This window comes from Spermophilus citellus (genome assembly GCF_964194105.1).
Source record: "Spermophilus citellus genome assembly, chromosome: 1".
Taxonomy (NCBI): domain Eukaryota; kingdom Metazoa; phylum Chordata; class Mammalia; order Rodentia; family Sciuridae; genus Spermophilus; species Spermophilus citellus.
In genome coordinates this window covers 222,608,315-222,632,481 of record NC_138182.1, presented here as the reverse complement: position 1 = coordinate 222,632,481, position 24,167 = coordinate 222,608,315, and the positions used below count along the sequence as shown (strand labels likewise).

Below are 24,167 nucleotides of genomic sequence, written 5' to 3'. Positions count from 1 at the left end.
GAAGGAATAAACCTACTGCCAGGACCATGTGGTGCACAATTAGTAAATTATGGCAATAAGTCATAGCTCTTTAGTTTCTGTCTTACCCATCAATGAAACATTCTTTGAGTTGTCAAGAATGGCTTAAAAGAAAACAAAAACCCAAGCTAGATGAGGAGATAAGGAAAAAATCCACTCCATCTCTTTAGGGAATATAATTGTCCAGTGAATTATATATCGAGGTATTTAGTAAAGAAAGTGATAGTGGAGCCACTATGGGTGACATTTAGAAATCACAGAGAATAGACTGTAGAGAGGCAAATGTTTCCCTTTTTTATCAGAGAGGAAAAGTGAATTCTGAAAACCACAGGCTGGTGAACTTTAGGACAAACCCCCAGAGGTTTGTATTATTATCAATGTATTTTAGGATTGCCTGGAAAAGAAATCTAGGATTTTTTTAAAAGGCAAAATGGGGTTGCTAAGAATATGTCACACCAAACTTTTTTTTTCAATAAAGTTTCTAAGCTAATAGATCAAAAAGGTGCTCTGGGCATAGTGTTTTTTAACTTCAGAAAAGAATCTTATGAAGTCATTCTCCATACCTTTCTGAATAATATTTTTAAATGAGCTAGATAATAGTACTTCTATGGGTTAATAGTCACATATCTGTTGGCTTTTGACAAGCTCTCTCTTGAACTTTTAAGCAATAACTTAAAATGGTATTTTTTAAAAAGATGGTATTGTTGCATTTGCAAGTGGGATGAAGTTAGAAAATTGAGTTGAATATATTGAATGCCATCATCAATATTAAGATAGTACAGTGGGCCCAATCCAGCAGATGAAATTTAACAAAAATATAAATTCATTGGGGTTGAAAACTTGCAGAACTACACGATGTGGGAGATCTAACCTAAGAGTTCAACAGCATTAAAAACCAATCAGTGTTGAACACAGTGCCTGACACATATCAGATGCTCAAAAAGGTTTGTTGATTGAAAAGAGACTGCAATGAAACTGTTTTAAATGTCTCCTTATTTTAAATTTCATTAATGCACACATGTGCCCAGGTTAAGGGAACTAATAGTCCCACTGTACTCTGATTATCCAAACCACAATCATAATATTACGTCTAATCCTGCACACATTTCACAGGGACATGTACAGGTCAGGTCAGAGACTACTTTGAGAAGAGTCACCAAAACAACACCCATCTGGACCCCATGTTTTTAAAAATCATATCCAAGTTGAAAAAGTTAAAGGAACTGGAGAATAAAGGAGCTAGACAGAAAACAGGACAGGTATGAAAGTTGCCTTAAAGTATTTGAAGAAAGTCATTTGAAATGAGGATCAGACTAAATCTGTCTATAACTCTGAAGAGTAAAATTAGGATCCATTGGTGGAAATCAGAGAAAACAGGTATTGGCTCTATATTAGGAAAATCTTGGAAAGCCATCCAAAAATGAAATGGATTTCTCTGCAAAGTAATGAGCTCCTTGTTACTGGAAATGTGCTGGTGGAGGCTGCATTTTATTGAAGGGATTTGTGAAGTGAAATATTAAGCTGGATGACTTATAATGCTAATATTCTGTGATTCTACTAAGGCTATAAAGGTTCCATAGGTGCTTAAGAAATTGCTTTGCAGCTTCTGTCTATAACATGACCTTTAGATTCTGTGCACCTCACAGCCCTGTCACCTACCAGCTAGTTGCATACTATGAGGAGTCTCATAATTTTTCAAAACAAAAAATACCTCCACAGATGTTTAATATAATTGCTGGGTTTTCTTTCACTGGGTAGTTTGTTTGCTCTGTGTATATATATATGTACTCTGTAAACTTTATATTTGTTCAAACTGTTACAAGAAAATTTTGAAATAGGCTGCATTTATCACAGCTAGAAGTTACTTGACGTACTTTCAGGAAAAACTATTTGATTTACCTTTTGTATGTATTTCCAAAGTACTAAAGTCACCAAGACCTAGAGTTTAGGACATAAAGATAATAAGCAAAGGCAAACAAGATTATGCATCACAAAAGACATTAGTAGGAAGAAGACATTTTTAAAAATGTATAATTATGTTAAAAGAAGAGGAAAGACTGACAATGATGTCAATTTTTAAAAGTGCCAAAGAGTCAAGTCATTTGCCAAGCAAAGCAGGAAGCCCCAGACTACCTTCTGAGCGTGGTGCCTGCAGTCCAGGTCACTCTGAACTTCTTTGCTCAAGCAGACAAAATACTTTCATTTCGTTTTTTAAAGCTAGCACCCTGCGTCATTGCTTTGACATTCAGCATTTCATAATATTTTTGACTACCAGGTTCGCTTTTCAAAAAGCACCTTTTAAAATTCTTTCCTGAGATAGCAACACCTCAAATCTTTATTGCTTGGATTTGCTTCCTCATTGCCTTCCAGTCACTGAGATTGTATTCAGCCAGGCTGGGCTGTATGGTTCCTGTGTCAGCCTGGTGCCCTGGCATGGAAATACAGCTTTTGGACAGTGCCATAAAATAGGTCACAAAGATGCTAAATTTAGAGGTAAATGATTTATATAAATAAACCAATAGAAAACATCTCTGCATCTTAAAGAAGTTGTAGCAAAAATCAAAGTGAATAGGTGAATTTATGTGTTTTTTTTTTATTCCATAAATAGTTGTATGATTGCTCTCAGATGCTACACATGTAGGAAAAGTAGTATGAAACAGACTTGGCAATGCAGAGGGTAATTGAGAGATTACCCTGGTGGAGAGATTGCGGACAGTTCTGGGATGAGGAGTTGAGACATTACCTAGAAACCACTAGGGAATCATTGAAGAATTTTGTTTGCATGTTTGTGAACTTGCTTGAGAAGGCAATAGCTTAACCAGGAGGGTCCTAGGAGAAGTTCAATCTGTCTGCACCAAAAATCTGTGCAGAAGAGACCCACAGTGGGTGGGGCAGGAATCTAACAGAGAAACCCAGAGATGGAGCAGAGTAGAGGCAGAGACACCATTGCAACCGGAGCTCCTACTGGCCCACAGCCTTCCTCTCCAGTCCAGTGTGGCTGCACTCTTGGTAGTGGACCTGCAGGATAGGCAGGCTGGAATCACCAAGCAGATTTGTTCAGCTGGTTGTGAGTGAAAACTGAGCTTGCAAACTGAATGTGTTGTAGCTAAAGAAACAGAATTGTATCCAAGGGTGGTTTTCCTGACCACAGCGCTCCCTGGGGTGGTGACATGGCAGAGGTGTGGTGGAGTCAGGAGGTGTGGTGGGTTCCGGTGTTGGGGGACTGGCTTCTCATCCTTTGCTGGGGGGTGCAATGATGGTGTTCTTCCTCTGTGGTATTTTCTTCTGTTTTGTTCTCTTTGTTCTGTGTGTGTTGGGCTAACATGGGGTGAGGTGAACCCTGGGAAGAGGGGCTGTGGAGAAGAAGGGAACATGTACCTTCTCTCCCTGTCCCCGTGGGCTGCCTCCCAGAAGGTCAGGGAAACTCCCATCCAGCAGGCCACTGGTTCCACAGCCAGAGCTCTTGCTATTTCCAGATTCAGTATGACTGACGTGAACACGTTAAGTGAGCAGGCATCTGTCTGCCCTCTGGGGTAGTCTTACTGTTCTGAGGATAAAATAAGTAGAGGCACTGAAGTAAGGAATTTGCAATAAAACAGAAAAATGAAAAATGGAAGCCATAAGAGAAACGAGAATTATTGGATCAAGTGTGAAGAATGGTAAATGTCAAAGCACTTGATAATTTGTCTGCTAACTGAAGATGGAAGTTTCCATGAGTCTTCTTTCCTTTATTCCCCACCTCTTGCTGTTGTCACAAGATCTAGGAGCCCAAGGAGTTTGTCTTTTGAGTGTTGCGTTGCAACAAAAAGCAAGGCAGAAGCTCAGAATTCCCTTAAATGAGAATGCAAACACAATAGTAGGTTTTGCTACCTGGAACAAATGTTGAATTGTTGAAATTAAACCCTTTTTATTTTCTACATGAAAGGCTTTAAACACATTTAATTATTCATTGAAAGTTCATATTCACAATGCTTAATGTGCACCTGCTATATATGAAGTACTGCACTAGTGCTATTTATAAAATTTAACTCTGCTATTCGGTTATGAAAATAAACCATGGCCCACGTGCCCTGCGAAGGCCCTGTTAACAGTAGGCAGCAAGTGAAAGAAAAATGTGCTTCCTTTTGAGATTTCACAGAAATCTCAGTTTGGGGAGGAAAATCAAGAATATTTTTTAAGTCCCTATGTATATCATCTTAAACTGTGAATATAAGGAACAGAAGTATTTGCCATAACTAGAAAGAGGAGACATTGAATAAATATGTGCTGACCTGTTTCAAGTTTGGTGGTCCAAGTGGTATTTTTATTGGTCTAGAAAAACTCCAGGCATTTGCAAAATTTTTAAATAGTAAAGTAATTGAAGTTTAAAAAAAATCTGAATTAGTGGTTATGTTTGGACTCAACCTCTCCCTCTTTTTGGTTATTATGGATGTCTCCAATTTCCAGTCAGGCAGCTACTATTATAAATTCTTAGCAATTAATATCAAACAAAAGAGTAAAAATTCTGCTATAGCCCAGATTAGAAATACCTTAATGATTTTTTCTCGTGCCAATTTCCCCCATCCATTGTTTTCTTTCTTTTCAGACCCTGTTTCTTTAAGTCTTACTGACACTTCAGGAAACTTGCTATTATAGCATAATCATAGATAATCCTTGTAGCTAGTCTGTCCTGCCAGCTCTTTCCACTTCTTTGCTCTCAGGAAGCATGTGACAGAGACTAGGTAGATGTAAGAGAAGATTTCCTGTCTCCTCCTGCCGCCATGTCTCTCTCTGTCACAGGACCTGATGTCAGTTGACAATCTTCAGACTTTGGTCAAATGGAAAAAATCAAATGAAGGGGTAGGAAAATGAACCTAGAAAGTCAAATGTGCAGAAAGTCTTAGTGATTCTTTTCTTTGGCATTATTGCAACATAATCAGGTCTTCTTGGCTGGCTAGTTCACGTGGTAGCACCAAGCTGGCATTTATACTCTACCAAAAAGGTATTTGAGAAAAGATGGTCTGAGTTACTTGTCACAAATCATACAGATTGACAGCAACATCATACGGGCATATGTATGTAATACATTTCTTTTTTCTTTTTTTTAATATATAAAATATAGTACATATAGATTTTTCTGAAGGAAATTATAATGACTTACAGTCTTTTTAATTTAGCTAAATCCTGGAGATATCTTTTTGTGCTTTTAATATGTAACTGTCACATAATATTCCATTTCATTATTATTACACCATAATAATAAGTAGCCAATCCTCCCTTTTTAGATGTATGTTGATTCAAATATTTCTGAAATAAATGTTCATAATACAACTGGTGCTTCTTTCTCTTTATTTCTCTTTCTATTTTTTTTATCTCAGCTTCACTTTCCTCATCTGTAGTTATTCCAATTTCATGAGGAGAAATTAAATATTTAAAGCAATGAGGAGATAGTAAATATTTTTAAGTTTTAATCCCTAGAAGTGACCTTGCTGGGCCAAGGATCTGGATAGTTAAGGTTCTGATACACACCATCAAATTGCCCTCCAGATCAGTTCTACCAATTTCAGGCTTTTCCATTTGGGGGCAACTGAAAGCTTTAGCTCAGACCTTTAGAACCACAATGATGTGTTTACCACATTAGCTAGCCAACATCTGCAACATCTTGGATTGTGTCTAGCAATGAATTTGGGTTTAAGAGTAGTACCTGTGGATGGACCTGGAGGTGTTTTGCTAGTCCCACTAAGACCTTGGAAGCAAATAACTTTAATCTTCTTTCTCGAAAGCCTCAGCCAATAGGTTCCCTTTGCAAAGGATCAGCTTCTAGAACCAGACTTTAGGTCAGGGCCCAATATGTTCAGGACAATCATGGAGTAAAAAACAAGGATGAATAATATTCCCTGTGTATATATACCACAGTTTCTTTATCATTCATCTATTGAAAGGCATCTAGGTTGGTTCTGCAGTTTAGCTACTGTGAATTGTGCTGCTGTAAACATTGGTGTGGCTGTGTCCCTGTAGCATGCTGTTTTTAAGTCCTTTGGGTAAAGACTGAAGAGTGGGATAGCTGGATCAAATGGCAGTTCCATTCCCAGTTTTCCAAGGAATCTTCATACTGCTTTCCAGAGTTGTTGCAACAATTTACAGTCCCACCAGCAATGTATGAGTGTGCCTTTTCCCCCACATCCTCGCCAACACTTATTGTTGCTTATATTCTTCATTAGTATGGCTAAGGGTCTGTCAACTTTATTTATTTTTTCAAAGAACCAACTTTTTGTTTTGTTGATTTTTTTCAATTGTTTCTTTTCTTTCAATTTCATTGATTTCAGCTCTGATTTTAATTATTTCCTTTCTTCTGCTTTTGGTGTTGATTTGTTGTTCTTTTTCTAGAACTTTGAGATGTAATGTAAGGTCATTTATTTGTTGACTTTTTGTTGCTTGTATTCTTAATAACTGCCATTCTGACTTGAGATGAAATCTTAGAGTAGTTTTGATTTGCATCTCTTTAATTGCTAGAGATGTTGAACATTGAATTTTTCTTAGCATTAAAAGAGAATAGAATCATGGCATTTTCAGGTAAATGGATGGAATTGGAAAATATCATGCTAAGTGAAATAAGCCAATCCCAGAAAAACCAAAGGCCAAATGTTATCTGATAAGTGGATGCTGATCCATAATGGGGGTAGAGGGAGCATGGAAGGAATGGAGGAACTATGGATAGGGTAAACAGGGAGGGAGAGGAGGGGAGAGGGCATGGGGTAGGAAATATGGTGAAATGAGATGAACATCATTATCCTAGGTACATGTATGAAGAGACATGAATGGTGTGATGGTGTGACTCTCCTTTGTGATGGTGTGACTCTACTTTGTGTACAACCAGCGAAATGAAAAATTATGCTCCATTTGAATACTATGAATTGAAATGCATTCTGCTGTCATGTATAACAAATTAAAACAAATTATTAATTAATTAATTAATTAAAAACAAGAAAGAAAACCAGAATTTAAAATTCAATTTTTATTTAGTGAACTTAAGAAGATAGATAGCTACCTGTATAGGGAGAAGGGGGGGAAAAAAAGAACAGAAAGTAAAGTAGTAGATTTCCCTCCTTTTCCTTCTTTTGCAGTCACTGATACCTTTTGTTTTCCTAAAGCATTGTTAAGTTTAGGGATGGGCTGCTGAGGAGCCTTCCATTTGACATATGCTTACAAAGGCCTATCCATGCTTAATAGGGTATTAGTCATGGAATAAACCATACTCAGGTTCAAATTCTAGTCCTGCCACTCAGGATGTCCTTAAGCAAGTTCTTTCACTTATCTCAGCTTCACTTTCCTCATCTGTAGTTATTCCAATTTCATGAGGAGAAATTAAATATTTAAAGCAATGAGGAGATAGTAAATATTTAAAGCAACCCAGGATAGCACCCAGTCTCACCAATGGTAGTGCTCAGTAAATGTTTGGTAAATTAATGCATTCATGCCCAAGGAGCTTAGTTGGATTTTAGTTTGCTATCTGGTAGGGTTCTACTCTCTTACTGTATTTGCCACTATCCATAGTTGTATTATTTTCAGGTTTGCTAGTATTGTTTTTCTCCCTAGCAGCACAAAATACTCTCAGGAGGAGAGTGGGCTTCTAGTGCTCCTGCCTTGCAGTGTCTGTGACAGCACCTGGCACCCAAAAGATGGAGAATCAGTATTTATCAACTTGTTTGTCCTCTTTCCAGTGACCTAGCCTTGTGACCAGGAGGCTGCTCAGCACAGAACTGGCCCCCGTCCCCTTATCACACCATTCACTGACCTGTGCTTGGTTCCAGCCATCCTCCGTTACCTGAAGAATGATGGGAAGATCCATTTGGTGGTTTTCAATAACCTGCAGCTGGCCGACGGGAGGCGGCACAGGCTGCTCCTGAGGCTGACCAATTTGCAGCGAGGGGCTGGCTCTGTGGAGCTCTACGTGGACTGCACCCAAGTGGATTCGGTTCACAATCTCCCCAGAGCCTTTTCTGGCCTCTCCCAGAATCCTGGATCCATCGAATTGAGGACTTTCCAGAGGAAAGCACAGGTAGGAACCACAAACCATTCTCCAGAAGGAAAAGATGGAATGTCGAGGCCTAGGGAATGCAAAGGCCTGTGTTATGGAAAACGTTTTGTTGACTCATCCCTGTTCCGGGTCAGTGGGTCTAATGCTGGCTGTGCACTGGAGTCACCTGAGGAACTTCGAGGGTGCCACCCTGGACAAATTAATCAGAATCTGTGGGGATCGTGCCTGGGTATCAGTATTGTGAAAAATACTGATTTGAATATGAAACTAAAGTCGAGAGCTTCTGCCTCCTATGAAAAATGCACTCTTTGGAGTTAACTTTTCAGATTATAAAGTTAGGAGGGAATAGCTAAAATTAAAATAATCACCTTTGGGGGACAGGATTATCTGTCTTCATAATTTCTATAGTATTTATTAGTTTTTATGTTTTTATTATGCATTATAGCTATACATAATAGTGGTGTTCATTTTGACACATGTGCATTGCTTCATTTCAGTCCCCAGTACCTCCTCCTTCCCTCTCCTATTTATTTGTTTTTAACAAAAAGGAAAAAGATTGGTTGGAAGCCCCCATAATGGGGCATCCCTAAAATCCCAGCTACTTGAGGGCTGAGGTAGGAGGACCACAAATTTGAGGACAACCTGAGCAACTCAGTAAAACCCTGTCTCAAAATAAAAGTAAAAAATGTTGGGGATATAGCTCAGTGGTAGAGTGCCCCTGGGTTCCATCCCCAGTACCCAGGGGTGGGATTTTAATTTTTTAAAGAAAATCCCAGCCATAAGTTTGAGATAAGATAGCTGCCTTGGATAATTTAGTGAAACCCCTTCTCAAAAAAAAAATAATTTTTCACAGGTCATGACAGAAAAATGCACTAGAAAAAAGGAAATTTAACTGCCAGCCAACTTAGATCTACATGCTCTTTAAAAAAAAAAAATCCTAGCATTTCTGTCTTCTACACCATGCCAATGGTTCTTTTATTATTAATATTTCATTGCACTTGCTGTAGAAGTTACTGGATACATTTCTTTTAGAATTTTTGTGCTAAGAGATGCTTGGTTTCCTACTAGTATTCTTTGTCCTTTCCAATCATTTATATCTGGCCATAATTATTAGATTTTATCTGGTACAGAAGTAAATGCCAAAATGAATAACTGTGTTTATTTGTTGTGGCCAATAATATTGTTGTCTCCTATCTCTTAATCCTCATTTTCTATTTGTATTTTATTATTTCATTATATGTGCTTTAATTACAAGCTGCTCCACACCCTTGTACAAATAACAGAGTGTAAGCAATGACTTCCTTGACAAGTAGAATTGCAGTAAAGTTTTAAATAGTAATATAAAAACTATGAATCGGATCCTAGAATTTTATGCTTGAATGAAAAGTAAGTATTTTTTAATCAGAAATTCCAAGAAAGCTAAAATCTAAAGGTTTTTTTGGGGGGAGGTGGGGGTTTGTTTTGGTTTTGCAGTGACTTTTGAAGAACTTTTTAATGTGGACATATACAGAGAAAAAATAATGAATTGCAAGATATGTTTAACTACTTCTGAATAGACCAAGTAATCAAAATAAGAGTCAGAAATTGTGTCACTGACAATTTCAGAAATTAGTGTCCACCACCAAATAAGTCAGTTTCTTTCTTTCTTTTTTTGAGAGAGAGAGAGAGAGAGAGAGAGAGAGAATTTCACTATTTATTTTTCAGTTTTCGGCAGACACAACATCTTTGTTGGTATGTGGTGCTGAGGATCGAACCCGGGTTGCACGCATGCCAGGCGAGCGCACTACCGCTTGAGCCACATCCCCAACCCAATAAGTCAGTTTCTAAAAGTCATCTATGACAAGTTCTTGAGAATCTATACTCATTAGAATTTTCTCAAAAGCTCTGTTCCTTGAACTATCAGCAGGGACCACAGAGGCTTGGTTTTTGTAGTCACCTTCTCACTCATTCAAAATTAATTAGTCAACAAATAGCCTGTTCTGGTCATCAGAGATTCTGTGGTGAACAGAACCAGTCATGGTCCTGTCTCCATGGAACTAGAGTCTGATGTCCAACACACTTTCCTTTACACAGCATGTGTTGCATAGATCTTAGTCAAATCAAAAATTTCTTTGAAAATCCTTAGCATGCTCATTTCTAAAATTAGAATGATGACTTCACATTAGCAATTAATACAATTTCTGTCATATAGAGATATAATAAAAGTGAGTATAAGTAAAAATTACAAGATAAAGGGAAGAGGAAATTGAGTTTGTGGCTAACGATGAATGATTGATAGCAACTAGTAATATAAAACTATGGTGCTAACTTCCTAATTATCATAAAATAGACTGCTTATTCATTCTCCTAACCCAGGGAAATCAGAGGCTTTGCAAAATCCTCTAGCCAAGACATCCTAAAAACAATACTGTTTAAAATTGGGATCAATAGCTTATTTTAGTCTAAAGTTGATAAACAAATTCCAGACAGTTCTTAAGAAGCTCCTGCCACAAAATAACTCACTTACCATGAAGGAAAACAGCCCTTCTTCCCCTCAGCCACCCTGATGGAATCTCAGGCCAAGTTAGATGCCAGCGTTTTCGTAGGCAACTGACTACTTCCATATTTGCTTCAGTCAAAAGGATAAGACTGACAAGTTTTAGAAAAATGTGAATCTACAAAATTATGTAAGATGTTGGCATCCAGGTATACAGGGCTGCTCTTTTATGAAAATTGTGTGAGTCTGCAAGCACATTGGCTTTGGAACAGTGGCAGCAATCTGTGGTATGAATGTGATTTTTTTTTTCCCAGGACTTCTTGGAAGAGCTGAAGCTGGTGGTTAGAGGCTCACTGTTCCAGGTGGCCAGCCTACAAGACTGCTTCCTGCAGCAGAGCGAGCCCCTGGCCACGACAAGCACAGGTGTGGGCTCCCAGGCAGTTTTCACAGACCATCTCCAGGCCCCCTGAGTGGGCTAGGTCCCATGACTGAAAGGCAGGCTGTCATCAGAGCAGCCCAACAGAATATATCTGCAGAAATTAGGCTCTTGGGAAAATCAAGGGCAAGAAATCTTTTCATTGCACTTTTATTTTTGTAACTCAAACAAATTCAGACTAACCAGAAGCATCATTGTCATTATTTTGTTAGGTAAATTAGATAAATTGCTCCAAATTAAATGCAGATACTCCAAGTTATTGAATCTTGTCATGATGATTCTCTGGGTGGGGAATCATTGGGGGTTTTGAGTCACTTAGAAATAACCGTCACTGGATGAGTAATCCTTACCTTTTGCTATTCCTATAGGGGACTTTAATCGGCAGTTCTTGGGTCAAATGGCACAACTAAACCAACTTCTGGCAGAAGTGAAGGATCTTCTGAGACAGCAGGTAATGAACAGGACATACCATGAAAAAAAGCCAGAGTCTTATCAGAGCAGTTCTCAGCACAAGCCAGTGAAGCTATGGGCTTGCACAGGCAGGGAGAGCGACATGTCCTGAGCCACACCTCAGGTGTCCCCTACACAGCCTGCCAGCCCAGGGCTTGGCCAGAAGGGCTCTGGAAATGGGGGACACTCTTGCAATGAACACTGCATGGCTCCAGGACAAGGGGGAGCCATAAAGGATTCCTTGAGCATGACTATAAGAAGTGCTTAGTCAGCTCTACATAGATTCTTTCTTCCTGGATTTTTTTCAATCTGTTTTCCACTTCTCATTTCTAAAGGTCAAGGAAACATCATTTTTACGAAACACCATCTCTGAATGCCAGGCTTGTGGTAAGTACCTCCCTGGTGACTGGCCCATTCTGAGTCAGGTGATCCAGATCATCACATGACCACAATTTCCAGCACAGAGTTGTGCAGAGTTTCCAGTCTACATGTAGTTGGAGGGAAGGGAAGAAAAGCTTATCAGGAAACCCCAAATTGCATTTTATATTCTGTATGTTCCCCAGTGGTGCATAAGCCTACTAATTATTATTTTTCTCTAGGTCCTCTCAGCTTTCAGTCTCCAACCCCGAACACACTGGTTCCCCCAGCACCCCCAGCTCCCCCAACACGCCCTACACGCCGGTGTGACTCCAACCCATGTTTCCGAGGCGTTCGATGCACTGACACCAGAGATGGCTTCCAGTGTGGGTCCTGCCCTGATGGCTACACAGGGAACGGGATCACCTGCTCTGATGTTGATGAGGTACAAGTTCATTTAGATGGGGCCGGAGCTCTTTAAGCTTTGTCCACACCCTTCAGCTTCTGGCCAAAGAAGCCATGCTAGTAATTAAAGGACGACTTGGGCTTCATCACAAACTACTCCCTTATGAGTCCTTGAGACCCTGAGACACAGTAAGCATCAGGATAAAGGAGGCACAGGACACAGTTGTAGCCGTGGCTGTCATTTCTCCTGTTTCCAACTTGTCTACCAGTCCCTTTGCTGCAATGCTGTGATTTTTGCTTACTGCTCCAACATCTGCATTGATTATTTCTCCTAAGCGGTCTGATAGAAATTCGCTTTCCTCATGCTTTTGCAAATGTGGGAGGGGAAGATCTGTGTAAGGGTATATTTCAAGAGTTATAATGGTTTTCTTCAGGCCTCTTAAAATAGAGGAGCACTGGGAATCTCATGCCAAGATCTATCCAGGAGGCCTGTAACCTGTGATTATCCAGAAGTGCTCAGGGAGGGAGCCAGTGAGAACACATACAGCTAATACAGGCTCTCTGATCAGCAGGCAGAATCTGAGAAGCAGACAGTTTCAGGACCATGGTTAGCTGGTCACTAGTCTCATTGCAAAGCTGTGTCCATAGAAAGTAGCAAGGCTGCCATCAAAATGTGCCTTCCCCACCCACCAGCCAGAAGAAAGCTGAAAGGAGAGATTGGGTGGTGGTGGGGAGACAGGGAAATGCAGGGAACCACAGAGACACAGCTGCACCCTGGGCTCCCCCAGGCTCATGGTAGTGCTTATCTCATTACCCACCCCCGCCCCCAGTTGTGAGCAACTAAGATGGTCTTTAGTAATCCCTCAATTGGAGAAACATCTGCATGCGTTTCATAGAACTGCATCTGGCTTTTATCTGTGAGCTGGAATTTTCCTCCTTTTTGAAAGGGCAGGAAGTGGTCATGTTTTTTACATTAGTTCAAGTGCTTTTTTTTTTTTAAATAAAAGGTATCAAAACCAATCTCCTAGACCACAAAAGCCTTGGAATAACAATGAACTTAACAGGGCACGAAGGCAGGCAGACTCTGAAGGATCCCATCTTACTGAAGACGCATCTGCCCTGGCATTACCTTCTCAAGCTCTTTCCATTTGAATTGCTTAGCTAATGCCTTTGGAGTCATCTAACAGCCAGCTTACAAGCGGTGCAGGGACACAGTCCTTTCACAGGGATTTGTACACTCCATGCTAGAACACCAGGAAGCATATACACTGGGAGTGGACTGGTTCACATTAAGGACTTCTTGACTTGGAGGTGCATTATTCTGTGACACAAAAAAGCCCACAGAAGGCAACCCCAGGTTGGGAGGATCAGGGATCCAATGGGTAATTCTGAAGTTAGAACCCTTAATTTCCTTTTATCATTTTCCACCAAAAAAAAAAAAAGACTTAAATGAATTAATAGGCATGTACAGATAGGTGAGGGATTGGAGAGTGTTTTCTCTGTGTAGTTAAAGACTATGATTTTTTTTTCCTCCAGTGCAAATACCATCCCTGCTACCCAGGTGTCCGCTGTGTAAACTTGGCTCCTGGCTTCAGATGTGATGCCTGCCCTGTGGGCTTCATGGGGCCCCTGGTACAGGGTGTTGGGATCAGTTTTGCCAAGACAAACAAGCAGGTGGGTTGAAGTTATGGTTTTTATTCATTTTTTGTCTTATGAGAACAATTTCCCAATTCTTCTGTATGACCCTTTATCTCCTGGAGCAGCCAATGCCTATCAGATGTCATAGTGCACGATGAGAAAGTTAGAGGGTCTTCAACTCGTTTCTGGGGTTATATTCGAGAAGGGAAGAATCTGTTAAAGTTGGAATCAGAGAATGGGGATTTGTGGCATGATTGTAGACTTATTCTGTTTGTAGCCTTTGGACATTTTGTCCTGCAGAATAACTTGAGAAACAGGGAACAAATAAAAGCTTTGGAAAATTAGGTCCTCTTTATTGAGCCACTGTTGCCAATCAGAAGCTGTTTTGGAGATGAGAGGATTTCAAGAGTAAAAATAATACCCTGAGGAAACCTACCCTTTTTCTTATATAAGCTATAAATCGCCATAAAACACTTGAGTACTTCGTGACAGTCTCCATTTATTTCCAAATGTTCTACTGTATCCTGGTCATTATTTAACTGACTGACTGTGAAATTCTTTTTGATGTTTTCAGCCCTTAAAGATGGTCGATCTATAAATATATTTTACTACCTTAGGGAAATGATTAGCTTTGAAGAAGGGCAGGGGTTCATTATTTCCTAGATGCCTATCAAAGGATTCTAGAGGACATCAGTTTTTAGACAAGAAAAGGGAGGCAAGCTAGACACAACAGAATGACAAGGGGTTGCTTAGAGGAAGGATTCCAAGGCTTTCTTCTTCTCCTTTAATGACAAAATCTCCAAGACTAAACCAAAGAAAGCAGACAAAGTGAAATATAAAGCTTGATATAAGCTGGTAAGGACACTTCCCAGTGGACTCCCGGCAATATGGTACACCATACTGAAGCAGAAGGGAGCCAGCTTGCAAATTTTATCACAAGTTTAATGAGTTACCAAGGTCAAAAGAAAGAAAGGGAAACGGTGCCAGTTCTAGAGACAGGGAAAGCCAGAGTTGTGAGTGGAAACTGATCCACAGCAGCTCATGGGTGATGGAGTGGGGTGTGAGTTCCAGGAATGGGGAGCTGCGGCTTTAATAGCCACTTAGGTGCTGGGGCAGGAGGATCGCAAGTTTGGGGCCAGCCTGGACAATTCAGGGAGACCCTATCTCAAAATGAAAAGGGCTGGAGTGGGGGTCAGATGTAGCTTAGTGGTAGAGCACCTCTGACTTCAATTGCAAGAGCCAAAAAACAAAAACAAATTTCCAGGTTTGTACCACATACAGTTATGAGCCTCATACCCATGCACATAGAATGCAGAAACACACACCAATAAAAACCAGACCTAGAGCAATGAAATTGTGAGAACCCCGGCTAGTCATGCCACTGTGTAAAAACATCCCAGAATTCAGGGCCAGTGGAATGCCCTAGGAAAAATCAGGGCTACTAAGTAGCCTGCTCATAAACAAAAATGGCAATTCATATGAAGACAGTACCATAAGGAAAGGTGGTAAAAACAAAAGAAATAATAAAGGGAAAAGAGAGAAAAGAAGGAATAGATAACCATAATTAAAGAATGTGGCATTGTGGAAAAGAGTTTGAAAGATAGGCAAATGAAGCTTTTATCAATAAAAATATAATCACTGAACTTAAAAGCTCAAAAGCTGAGTAAAACAAATTAGACACAGCTAAAAAAATTCATAGATTGAGGTTATTCTAAGGAAACCTTCCAGAATGGAATTCAGAGCAATAAAGATATAAAAAAATATATAAAAAGGAGGTAAAGATCAAAAGAAGATATTAATGAGAAAGCCCAACATTTGTCTAATGGTAGTTCCAAAGAAAAACTAAAAATGGAAAGAAAGTGAGAATATTCCAGAATTAAGGAAAGATATGAATCTTTAGATAGAAATATAGTGAGTCCCAAGTAGGATTAAAAAAGAAAAAAAAACTCTCCAGGCTAAAAAGGTACAGAACAGATGAGTTGTACAAGTCGTCTTTTCTGAACAACTTTAAATACCATGGAGGCAATTCTCACTTGCAATTAGGTTAAGTACAGACTGGAACAAATGCCTCGAGACAGCCAAAATAACCCTCAGTTACTGTTCTACCTGAAATTCTGTGGGTCTTCACTTCACACAGAGATATCAAAACAGGGAAAAACTTATTTGCATTTCTATTTAAGCAGCAGGTCTCTCTAAACCTTCTTTAAACTTCTCTGCCTAGGTGTGCACTGATGTTGACGAGTGTCTGAATGGGGCGTGTGTTCCGAATTCCATCTGTATCAACACATTGGTGAGTATGTCTCTTTTTTTTTTTTTTATTAGTTGCTCATGACAGTACAATGATCTTGACATATCATACATTTGAATCAAATGGGGTATAATTTCTCATTTTTCCAAGTGTACAGGTTGCAGAATCACATTAGTTATACAGCCATGTATATACATACAGCATACAGCCACGTATATACATACAGCAATACTAGTATCTATTTTATTCTGTTGCCCTTCCTATCCCCCCTTCCCCTCCCCTCCCCCTCCCATCACCTCTCTCCACCCAATCTAATGTGACACATTTCTCTCTTTTTTCCCCCCTCACATCATCATACATTTATTTTATATAACGATGAGGGTCTCCTTCCATCTTCCGGCAATTCCCCTTCTCCCTCCCATTCCCTCCGACCTCTTTTCCCTATTTAGTGGTAATCTTCTTCTCATGCTCTTCCTCCCTACCCCATTTTGAGTCACCCCTTATATCAGAGAAGACATTAGGCATTTGTTTTTTAGGGATTGGCTAACTTCATTTAGCATAATCTGCTCTAATGCCGCCCATTTCCCTGCAAATGCCATGATCTTGTTGTTTTTTAGTGCTGTGTAATATTCCATTGTGTATAAATGCCACATTTTTTTATCCATTCATCTATTGAAGGGCATCTAGGTTGGTTCCACAGTCTAGCTATTGTGAATGGTGCTGCTATAAACATTGATGTGGCTATGTCCCTGTAGTATGCTCTTCTTAGGTCTTTTGGGTATAGTGTGAGAAGGGAAATAGCTGGGTCAAATGGTGGTTCCATTCCCAGATTTCCAAGGAATCTCCATACTACTTTCCAAATTGGCTGTACCAATTTGCAGTCCCACCGTCAGTGCATGAGTGTACCTTTTTCCCCCAAATCCTCACCAGCACTTGTAATTGTTTGACTTCATAATGGCTGCCATTCTTACTGGAGTGAGATGGTATCTTAGAGTAGTTTTAATTTGCATTTCTCTGATTGCTAGAAATGGTGAGCATTTTTTCATGTATTTGTTGATTGATTGTATGTCCTCTTCTGAAAAGTGTCTGTTTAGGTCCTTGGACTATTTGTTGATTGGGTTATTTATGTTTTTTGTTGTTGTTTAACTTTTTGAGTTCTTTGTATACTCTAGAGATTAGTGCTCTATCTGAAGTGTGAGGGGTAAAAATTTGTTCCCAGGATATAGGCTCCCTATTTACTTCACATATTATTTCTCTTGCTGAGAAAAAACTTTTTAGTTTGGATACGTCCCATTTGTTGATTCTTGATTTTTAACTCTTGTGCTATAGGTGTTTAGGAATTTGGGGCCCGACCCCACATGATGGAGATTAGGACCAACTTTTTCTTTTATTAGATACAGAGTCTCTGGTTTGATTTTTTGCTACCAAACCAGGACCATTATGGAAGCAATAGTGTGTTCATAGATCCTAACTCCAAACACGTAGAACACGGGGGAATAATACATTTGATTGACAGAACTAGGGCAAAAGCTTGCTACAAATGTGTTTACTGTAAGAGTTATTTTACAAGTCATATTCAATGTAAGAAATTTTTAAATGCCAGGTTTGTTCTTTTTCTTGTATTAAAGTTGCAATATTGTGCTTTGGGGAACTTTATTGGATAATTTACTGCCACCCTTGTACTTTGAAAATATGAAGCACCTCTTGGTTTATATTAACAGTTCAGTATTATTCTGGTGATTACTCAATCCCCAAACAGCACTATTTTCATAAAACTTTGCACAAGTCATTTATATTAAATGAAAATGCGTAGTACAAAGGAGTCTGTAATTTAATATTCAGATATGAGTTTTATTTCTGAAAGTTCCTATCAACAGTATTAAGATGAAAGAGGTAGCAGGGTGGACCAGCAACAAGAAAAAGTCCTGACTCCATTTACGACTCTTCCAGGTTACCAGCATCCCTGGAAAAGCTGTTTAATCTTAGTTTCCTCATTTCCTTATAAGCAAAAGTTCTTCACAAACATCAAGTCATTTATTTTAACTGTCACAACAGCCCTATGCCTAGGCACTATTATTATCCCCATTTTACGGTTGAAGAGATTGAGACACAGGAGAGTTGCACAATTAGGCTGAGGTCCCTTCTCACTATCCTTCCGGGCTGACTACAAAGCTCAAATTCTTCTCCCATGATACTGTACTGCTTTGGAATGTACTAGGATTTATTGCTTCTTAGCTTTTGTAATATGACTTACTTACTCTGTCCCACATAATGCACATAACAGAAGAACAATATTAAGACTAATTGTAATAGGATCAATGAAATTATTCCCCCCTCTCCACTTTAAACAGCTGCTCAGTAGCTACACTATCAGGAGACATAGCTTTAAGCATTCTTTTTTTCAAAATTTATTTTATTTGTTCTTTTTAGATATACATGACAGTAGAGTGTATTTTGACATATTATACATATGTAGAGTGTAACTTCCCATTCTTGGGGTTGAACATGATGTGGAGTTATACTGGTCGTGTATTCATATACAAACAGAGGAAAGTTATGTCTGATTCATTACACTGTCTTTTCCGTTCCTTCATTGGGAACACCAATTCCCTCACCTTCATTCCCCTTTGTCTAATCCAGTGAACTTCTATTCTTCCCTCCTCCCCCCTTATTGTGTGTTAGCATCCACATTATCAGAGAGAACATTCAGCCTTTGGTTTGGGGACATTGGCTTATTTCACTTAGTATGATAGTCTTCAGTTCAATCCATTTACCGGCAAATGCCATAATTTCATTTTTCTTTATAGCTGATTAATATTCCATTGTGTAGCTTCTTAGCTTTTAACCAGGACAAAGCTGGTCTGCAAAAACAGATTTGAGAAATAACAGGTAATAACAGGGGCTTGGGGATATAGCTCAGTTGGTAGAGTGCTTGCCTCACATGCACAAGGCCCTGGGTTCAATCCCCAGCACCACACACACACACACACACACACACACACACACACACATACACACACATACAAAAGTAATAACAGAAGCCACTCACAGAGAAGAAAAGTAGATAATGGATAGACCTCCAGGGAATCCAAAAGATGAAGGAGTAGGCAAAGAAAAAGAGCAGATATCAAGAAAAGGAGTGAGGGGATACCCAATGAAGCTGACAGATCATAAAAAATCATTGCAAAGCATCCTTCAGACTTGCCCATGAAAAGTTCCTGAGTGACTAAAATATTCAACTGCATACTTTATACAGGAATCTTTTATGGTATGTATTTTTATCTCAGTAAAGCTGTATAGGATGCATAAGTTCTGAGGATCTATTGTATGGCATGGGGACTGTAGATAGCAAATTTCACATATACAGTACAGTATTGTTAAGAGAGTAGATCTTAGTGTTCTCACCAAAGGAAGAAAAATAACTATAGGAAGTGAGAGATGTCTTAATTAACTCACTGTGATAATTACTTCACAGTATATACATATATTACACCATCACACTGTGTACTTTAAATATATTGAATTTTAAATATATACAATTTGTCAGTTATACCTCAATTAGGCTAAAATTTTTAATACAAAATATTTTTTAACTGTTAAAAAAAGAAAAAAATGTAAAAAGAGGTCCTGTGTGTCCTGTGTTGTTTACATATAAACAACAGTGCCTTTGTTCACAGGTTTGAACCCCTGGTTCATCCTCTCATCTTTGTCCGTTGCAGGGGTCTTACCGCTGTGGGCCTTGCAAACCAGGGTACACTGGTGACCAGACAAGGGGATGCAAAACCGAAAGAAACTGCAGAAATCCAGAGCTGAACCCTTGCAGTGTGAATGCACAGTGCATTGAGGAGAGGCAGGGCGAAGTGACCTGCGTGGTAAGTTGTTTTCTTGCTTTGTTTTTCCTCTTCCATTTCAAACACTACCTCCCTCCAGCTTTGCTTGCTTCTAGGTAAAAGTGCTCCGAAATGAAAATGTTGCCATCAAAATGGGCACAGAATGTGACAAGACAGCTGGGTTTGTGGGGAGCGGTCCAGAGCCCACCTAACCTTCGGCTGCCTGTTCTTTCCCTTTTATATGAACCACATATGAAAGCCATGGGAGCAACACTACTCAGTTGCTCACCTGGATGGTGGAGCCCCAGCTTCCAAGCACCTTCTGTGGAGAAGCCCAAGAATCCAGGGACAGGGAGGCTCGTTCTCCTCCTCCCTTTCCTTCTTCTGCCCTGTCCACTTGTACTTGACAGGCATACCTGCTGCCATTTCTGATTCTCCGTACCCTTGAAACCTCTCGTGTCCATTTTCAGGGGGTGTCACAATGCAGAGGTGAGGGCTGTTGAAAGTCCTTAGGAGAAACCTCCATTATATAGTGAGTCTAAGAGGGGAACAATGCCATTCTTTTATGTCCTCCTCAGCCCTAGTGCAGGGACAGCTCAGTGTATGGTCATGTTTCCTGTCCATTCCCAGCCCTGGAGCCAGTGTGGGCAGGAGGAACCTGGGCAGACAGCCGAGCACCCACAGCTGACATGGGCCTCATGCTGAGCCTGTAGAGGGCCCTTTGGGAAGGACCACCTATTCCCAAACTCCAGGACCCAGAGTCTTCGGGGACTGTGGGTACTGACAAGTCAGCCAACCTTGGCTGCTCACTTCTTCCCTACTTCCTGGGTGCCAGGCCCCCAGCAGGTGGCCCTTCAGCCAGCCTGAGGGTCATAGCAAGCACCCCTGGGCTGCAGCGTGGATTCTGTGAGAATGTGTCCTCTTCCTCATACCTTAAACTGAGAATCCTTTGTCTTCATTCCTGGAAGCTTTTCTGCAATTATCATGCCACTTTTCATATGGGAAAAATAAGAAGAGTCAAAAATAAGTAAAAGAAATAAGGATAATAGTCTTCCCTGGCAATCCAGATATTCTGGAACAACTTCAGGATGAAGAGATGTGCTGTTGTCAGAGGGGAAAAATCCCAGAAAGCTCCCCAGTTCCTGTTGGTTGGGCATGTTTATTACCAAAAAAAAAAAAAAAAAAAAAAAAAGTCACTGGGTAGCAAGTGTATCTCTGTGTTTAAGTCCTCATTTTCTGTGAACAAATTGATGACGCCCCTGGGATGGTGGGTGATGGGCTCTTAATATGTTTTGAATTTGTAATAAGGCACAACGACAGATGGTAAAGGATTAATAAACTTGGTGTGACTACTAAAGTAATTTAATCTGCCAGAAAAATGGCTCATTAAAAATGTATTTGTTCCTAGAGGAAATTTTTCCTCATTAAAGTGAGTCAAGGACCATACCCCATGGCTAAACTCTCCAGGCCTTCCAAAGGCATTTTGCTGAAGCAATTGAGCAGGGATTGGTGAGCTCTGGGAGGATTTCTTTGGAATCTGGCCTTCTCAATCTCTGGCTGCAAAGGGAGAGAACAGATGATAAGACAGGCAGGCTGCCACTCAGGAAACCACTGCTCCCAAAGCACCTTATTTTGATTAGAGAGGCCAGGAAATTTCACATTTGCTCTGCAAAGTGTGTTTCCCATTGGCCCAGACTTTCTCCCTCAGATTCTTTCCCTGCTCTGTCTTTATGCCACGGGTTCATTTTTCCTCTCCCTGCGTTTCTGGTTCTGTCGTTTTTTATGGCCCCCTTTTCCCCTCCTCCTTCCAATGTCCTGCCTATTCTTCCCCAGGGCAGCCCAACCTGCTCCATCTCATATCCAGGACCCTTCTGGAAAGGTTTCCTTTCTCCTCGGTGTATTGTCATCCTCTAACTCGGCCTCCTCAGATGTAGATTAGCAGAAGAAGAACTCAAAACATGCACATGAACCATGTATAAATGGCAAAACTCACTGGAATGGGACAGACTTAAGGTCACATTTCCCAGCTCTGAGCAAGACACTGAGCTAGGCTGAGCCTACCTGGCTCTTCTGTGGAAAAGAATGACGACCTTGCAACATTATTGTAAAGATAGGAGAACGTGTTTCTGAAGAGTTGGCTACAGAACAGCTGTTAACCTCACCCTCGTTCTGCTGAAGGTGAAGGCTTACCTTCACCATTACTGGCAGCAGGATCCTCAGGTACACATCTCCAGGCAGATAGAGACACTGATCTCACACTGCACCTGTGGGAACCTTCTGCTAAAAGAAAGGGATGTAAAAAGAGATAAGTACCTTGGAAGGTTCCCCCTTTGGTAGAAATTAATCCAGAAGACAAATTCAGAGATAAGAATGTGATTCGAGAATGATAAGGAAAATGCCACAGGAACCACTCCACCCAATCACTCATTTTCAGGAGAAGAATAAGTTGGACATTCACATGAAAACTGTTGGGACCATAATTCAAACTTACAAATGCAGATCCCTTTAAACCAGAAATTCCATGCCGTGAAACTAGTATGCATACACAAAATGACGAATGGGCCAGAATTATTGGTGGCAGCATTGTTAGCAACAGGAGAGACATTAGAAGCCTGACACCCACCAGTGGAAAACTAGTTGAATTAATTGAGGTGCATCCAGACAATCATAGGTGTGATATGTCTGCAGCTATCAAAAAGAATGGCATGAATCTACATGGAACAATATGGAAAGAGCTCCAAGATAGAATGGGGAGTTTTTTTTTTTTAAAAAAAAAGCCAAGGTGTAGAACAGGTGTGTGTGTGTGTGTGTGTGTGTGTGTGTGTGTGTGTGTGTGTGTAGATGTACAAACAATGATACACACACACAATTTTGCAAAAGGACAAAATGAGAGAAAGACACTGGCTTGTCTGTGCACAGACTCTCTGACAGTGTAACATAAGAATGGATTCCTTTGATTGCCTGAGCCATGGGAACAGGAGCAGAAGGATAGTTTTTAGCATTGATTTCGTTTTGTGTCTTTTGAATTTTGAACCATTAGACTATCCAAATGCAATTAAATAGTTTTAAAATCTCATCTAACCAAAGCTGCTAGGCTTCAGGCCCTTCCCCTGGGGATGCACATACAGGAGCAGAGACCCTGTTGGCTTCCCGCCTCCTGGCCAGGCTCAGCTTCCCAGGCCTCTAATGGGCTTTCCTTTCACAGTGCGGAGTCGGGTGGGCTGGTGATGGCTATGTCTGTGGAAAGGATGTGGACATCGACAGTTACCCTGATGAAGAACTGCCATGCTCTGCCAGGAACTGCAAGAAGGTAAGACGGAGAAGCAAGAGAAACACACACACACACACACACACACACACACACACGCACGCACACGTAAGCACACACTTTGACTTTACAAAACCACATCTCATGTGGGGGAAACATTCTGCAGGTCCCATTTAAAATTGCATTTTTAAAGTAGTTGCATCTCAAATGAAGCAAAACAGCCACCAACGATAAAGTCAGCTACACATGGTCTTGAGATCATAGCTGGTTTTCAGTGTAAGACAGGAAGTAGGATGTCACTCTGAGCTGTTTCCTCCTTAGGACAACTGCAAGTATGTGCCAAACTCTGGCCAGGAAGATGCAGACAGAGACGGCACTGGAGATGCTTGTGACGAGGATGCTGATGGAGATGGGATCCTGAATGAACAGGTACCAGTTTTGTGGGGAGCACCCATGAACTACCACGTGATGCCAAATGCCAGGGATGATGGAAGAGAGCCCCATCAACTATTTATATTGATCATCCCAAATATTAGTTGCCACTCTGTCCCCATAGCACCGAAACTTTTTTTTTTTTTGGTATCAGGGATTGAACCCAGGGGCACTTGACCATTGAGCCACATCCCTGTGTTTTATTTAGAGACAGGGTCTCACTGAGTTGCTTAGTGCCTCACTTTTGCTGAGGCTGACTTTGAACTCGCAATCCTCCTGCCTCAGCCTCCTGAGCCACTGGGATTATAGGCATGCACCACCAAGACCAGAAGCACTGCAACTTTTTTTTTTTAAGAGAGAGAGAGAGAGAATGAATTTTTTTAATATTTATTTTTAGTTTTCGGCCGACACAACATCTTTGTTTGTATGTGGTACTGAGGATTGAACCCGGGCCCTACGCATGCCAGGCGAGCGTGCTACCGCTTGAGCCATATCCCCAGCCCTCTGCAACTTTTTATTTCATAAGATTCGCAAATATTTGAAAAAAAATTAATAGACTTGGGCCACCTCTCCTTCCAGTGGGGGGAGTGAA

At 40.4% G+C, this 24,167-nt stretch overlaps 1 protein-coding gene across 1 annotated transcript in view; it reads left to right on the top strand.

Annotated features, from left to right (window-relative positions):
- The window catches only part of THBS4 (thrombospondin 4), a 46,334-nt gene that overhangs the window by 10,063 nt on the left and 12,104 nt on the right, over window positions 1–24,167 (top strand). Inside the window, exons 3-12 of the mRNA XM_081278631.1 lie at window positions 7,809–8,056; window positions 10,826–10,934; window positions 11,316–11,398; window positions 11,733–11,784; window positions 11,997–12,199; window positions 13,696–13,833; window positions 16,019–16,087; window positions 19,765–19,917; window positions 23,081–23,185; window positions 23,465–23,572. Coding sequence (XP_081134757.1) covers window positions 7,809–8,056; window positions 10,826–10,934; window positions 11,316–11,398; window positions 11,733–11,784; window positions 11,997–12,199; window positions 13,696–13,833; window positions 16,019–16,087; window positions 19,765–19,917; window positions 23,081–23,185; window positions 23,465–23,572 — 1,268 coding nt within the window. The remainder of the gene's footprint in view (window positions 1–7,808; window positions 8,057–10,825; window positions 10,935–11,315; window positions 11,399–11,732; window positions 11,785–11,996; window positions 12,200–13,695; window positions 13,834–16,018; window positions 16,088–19,764; window positions 19,918–23,080; window positions 23,186–23,464; window positions 23,573–24,167) is intronic.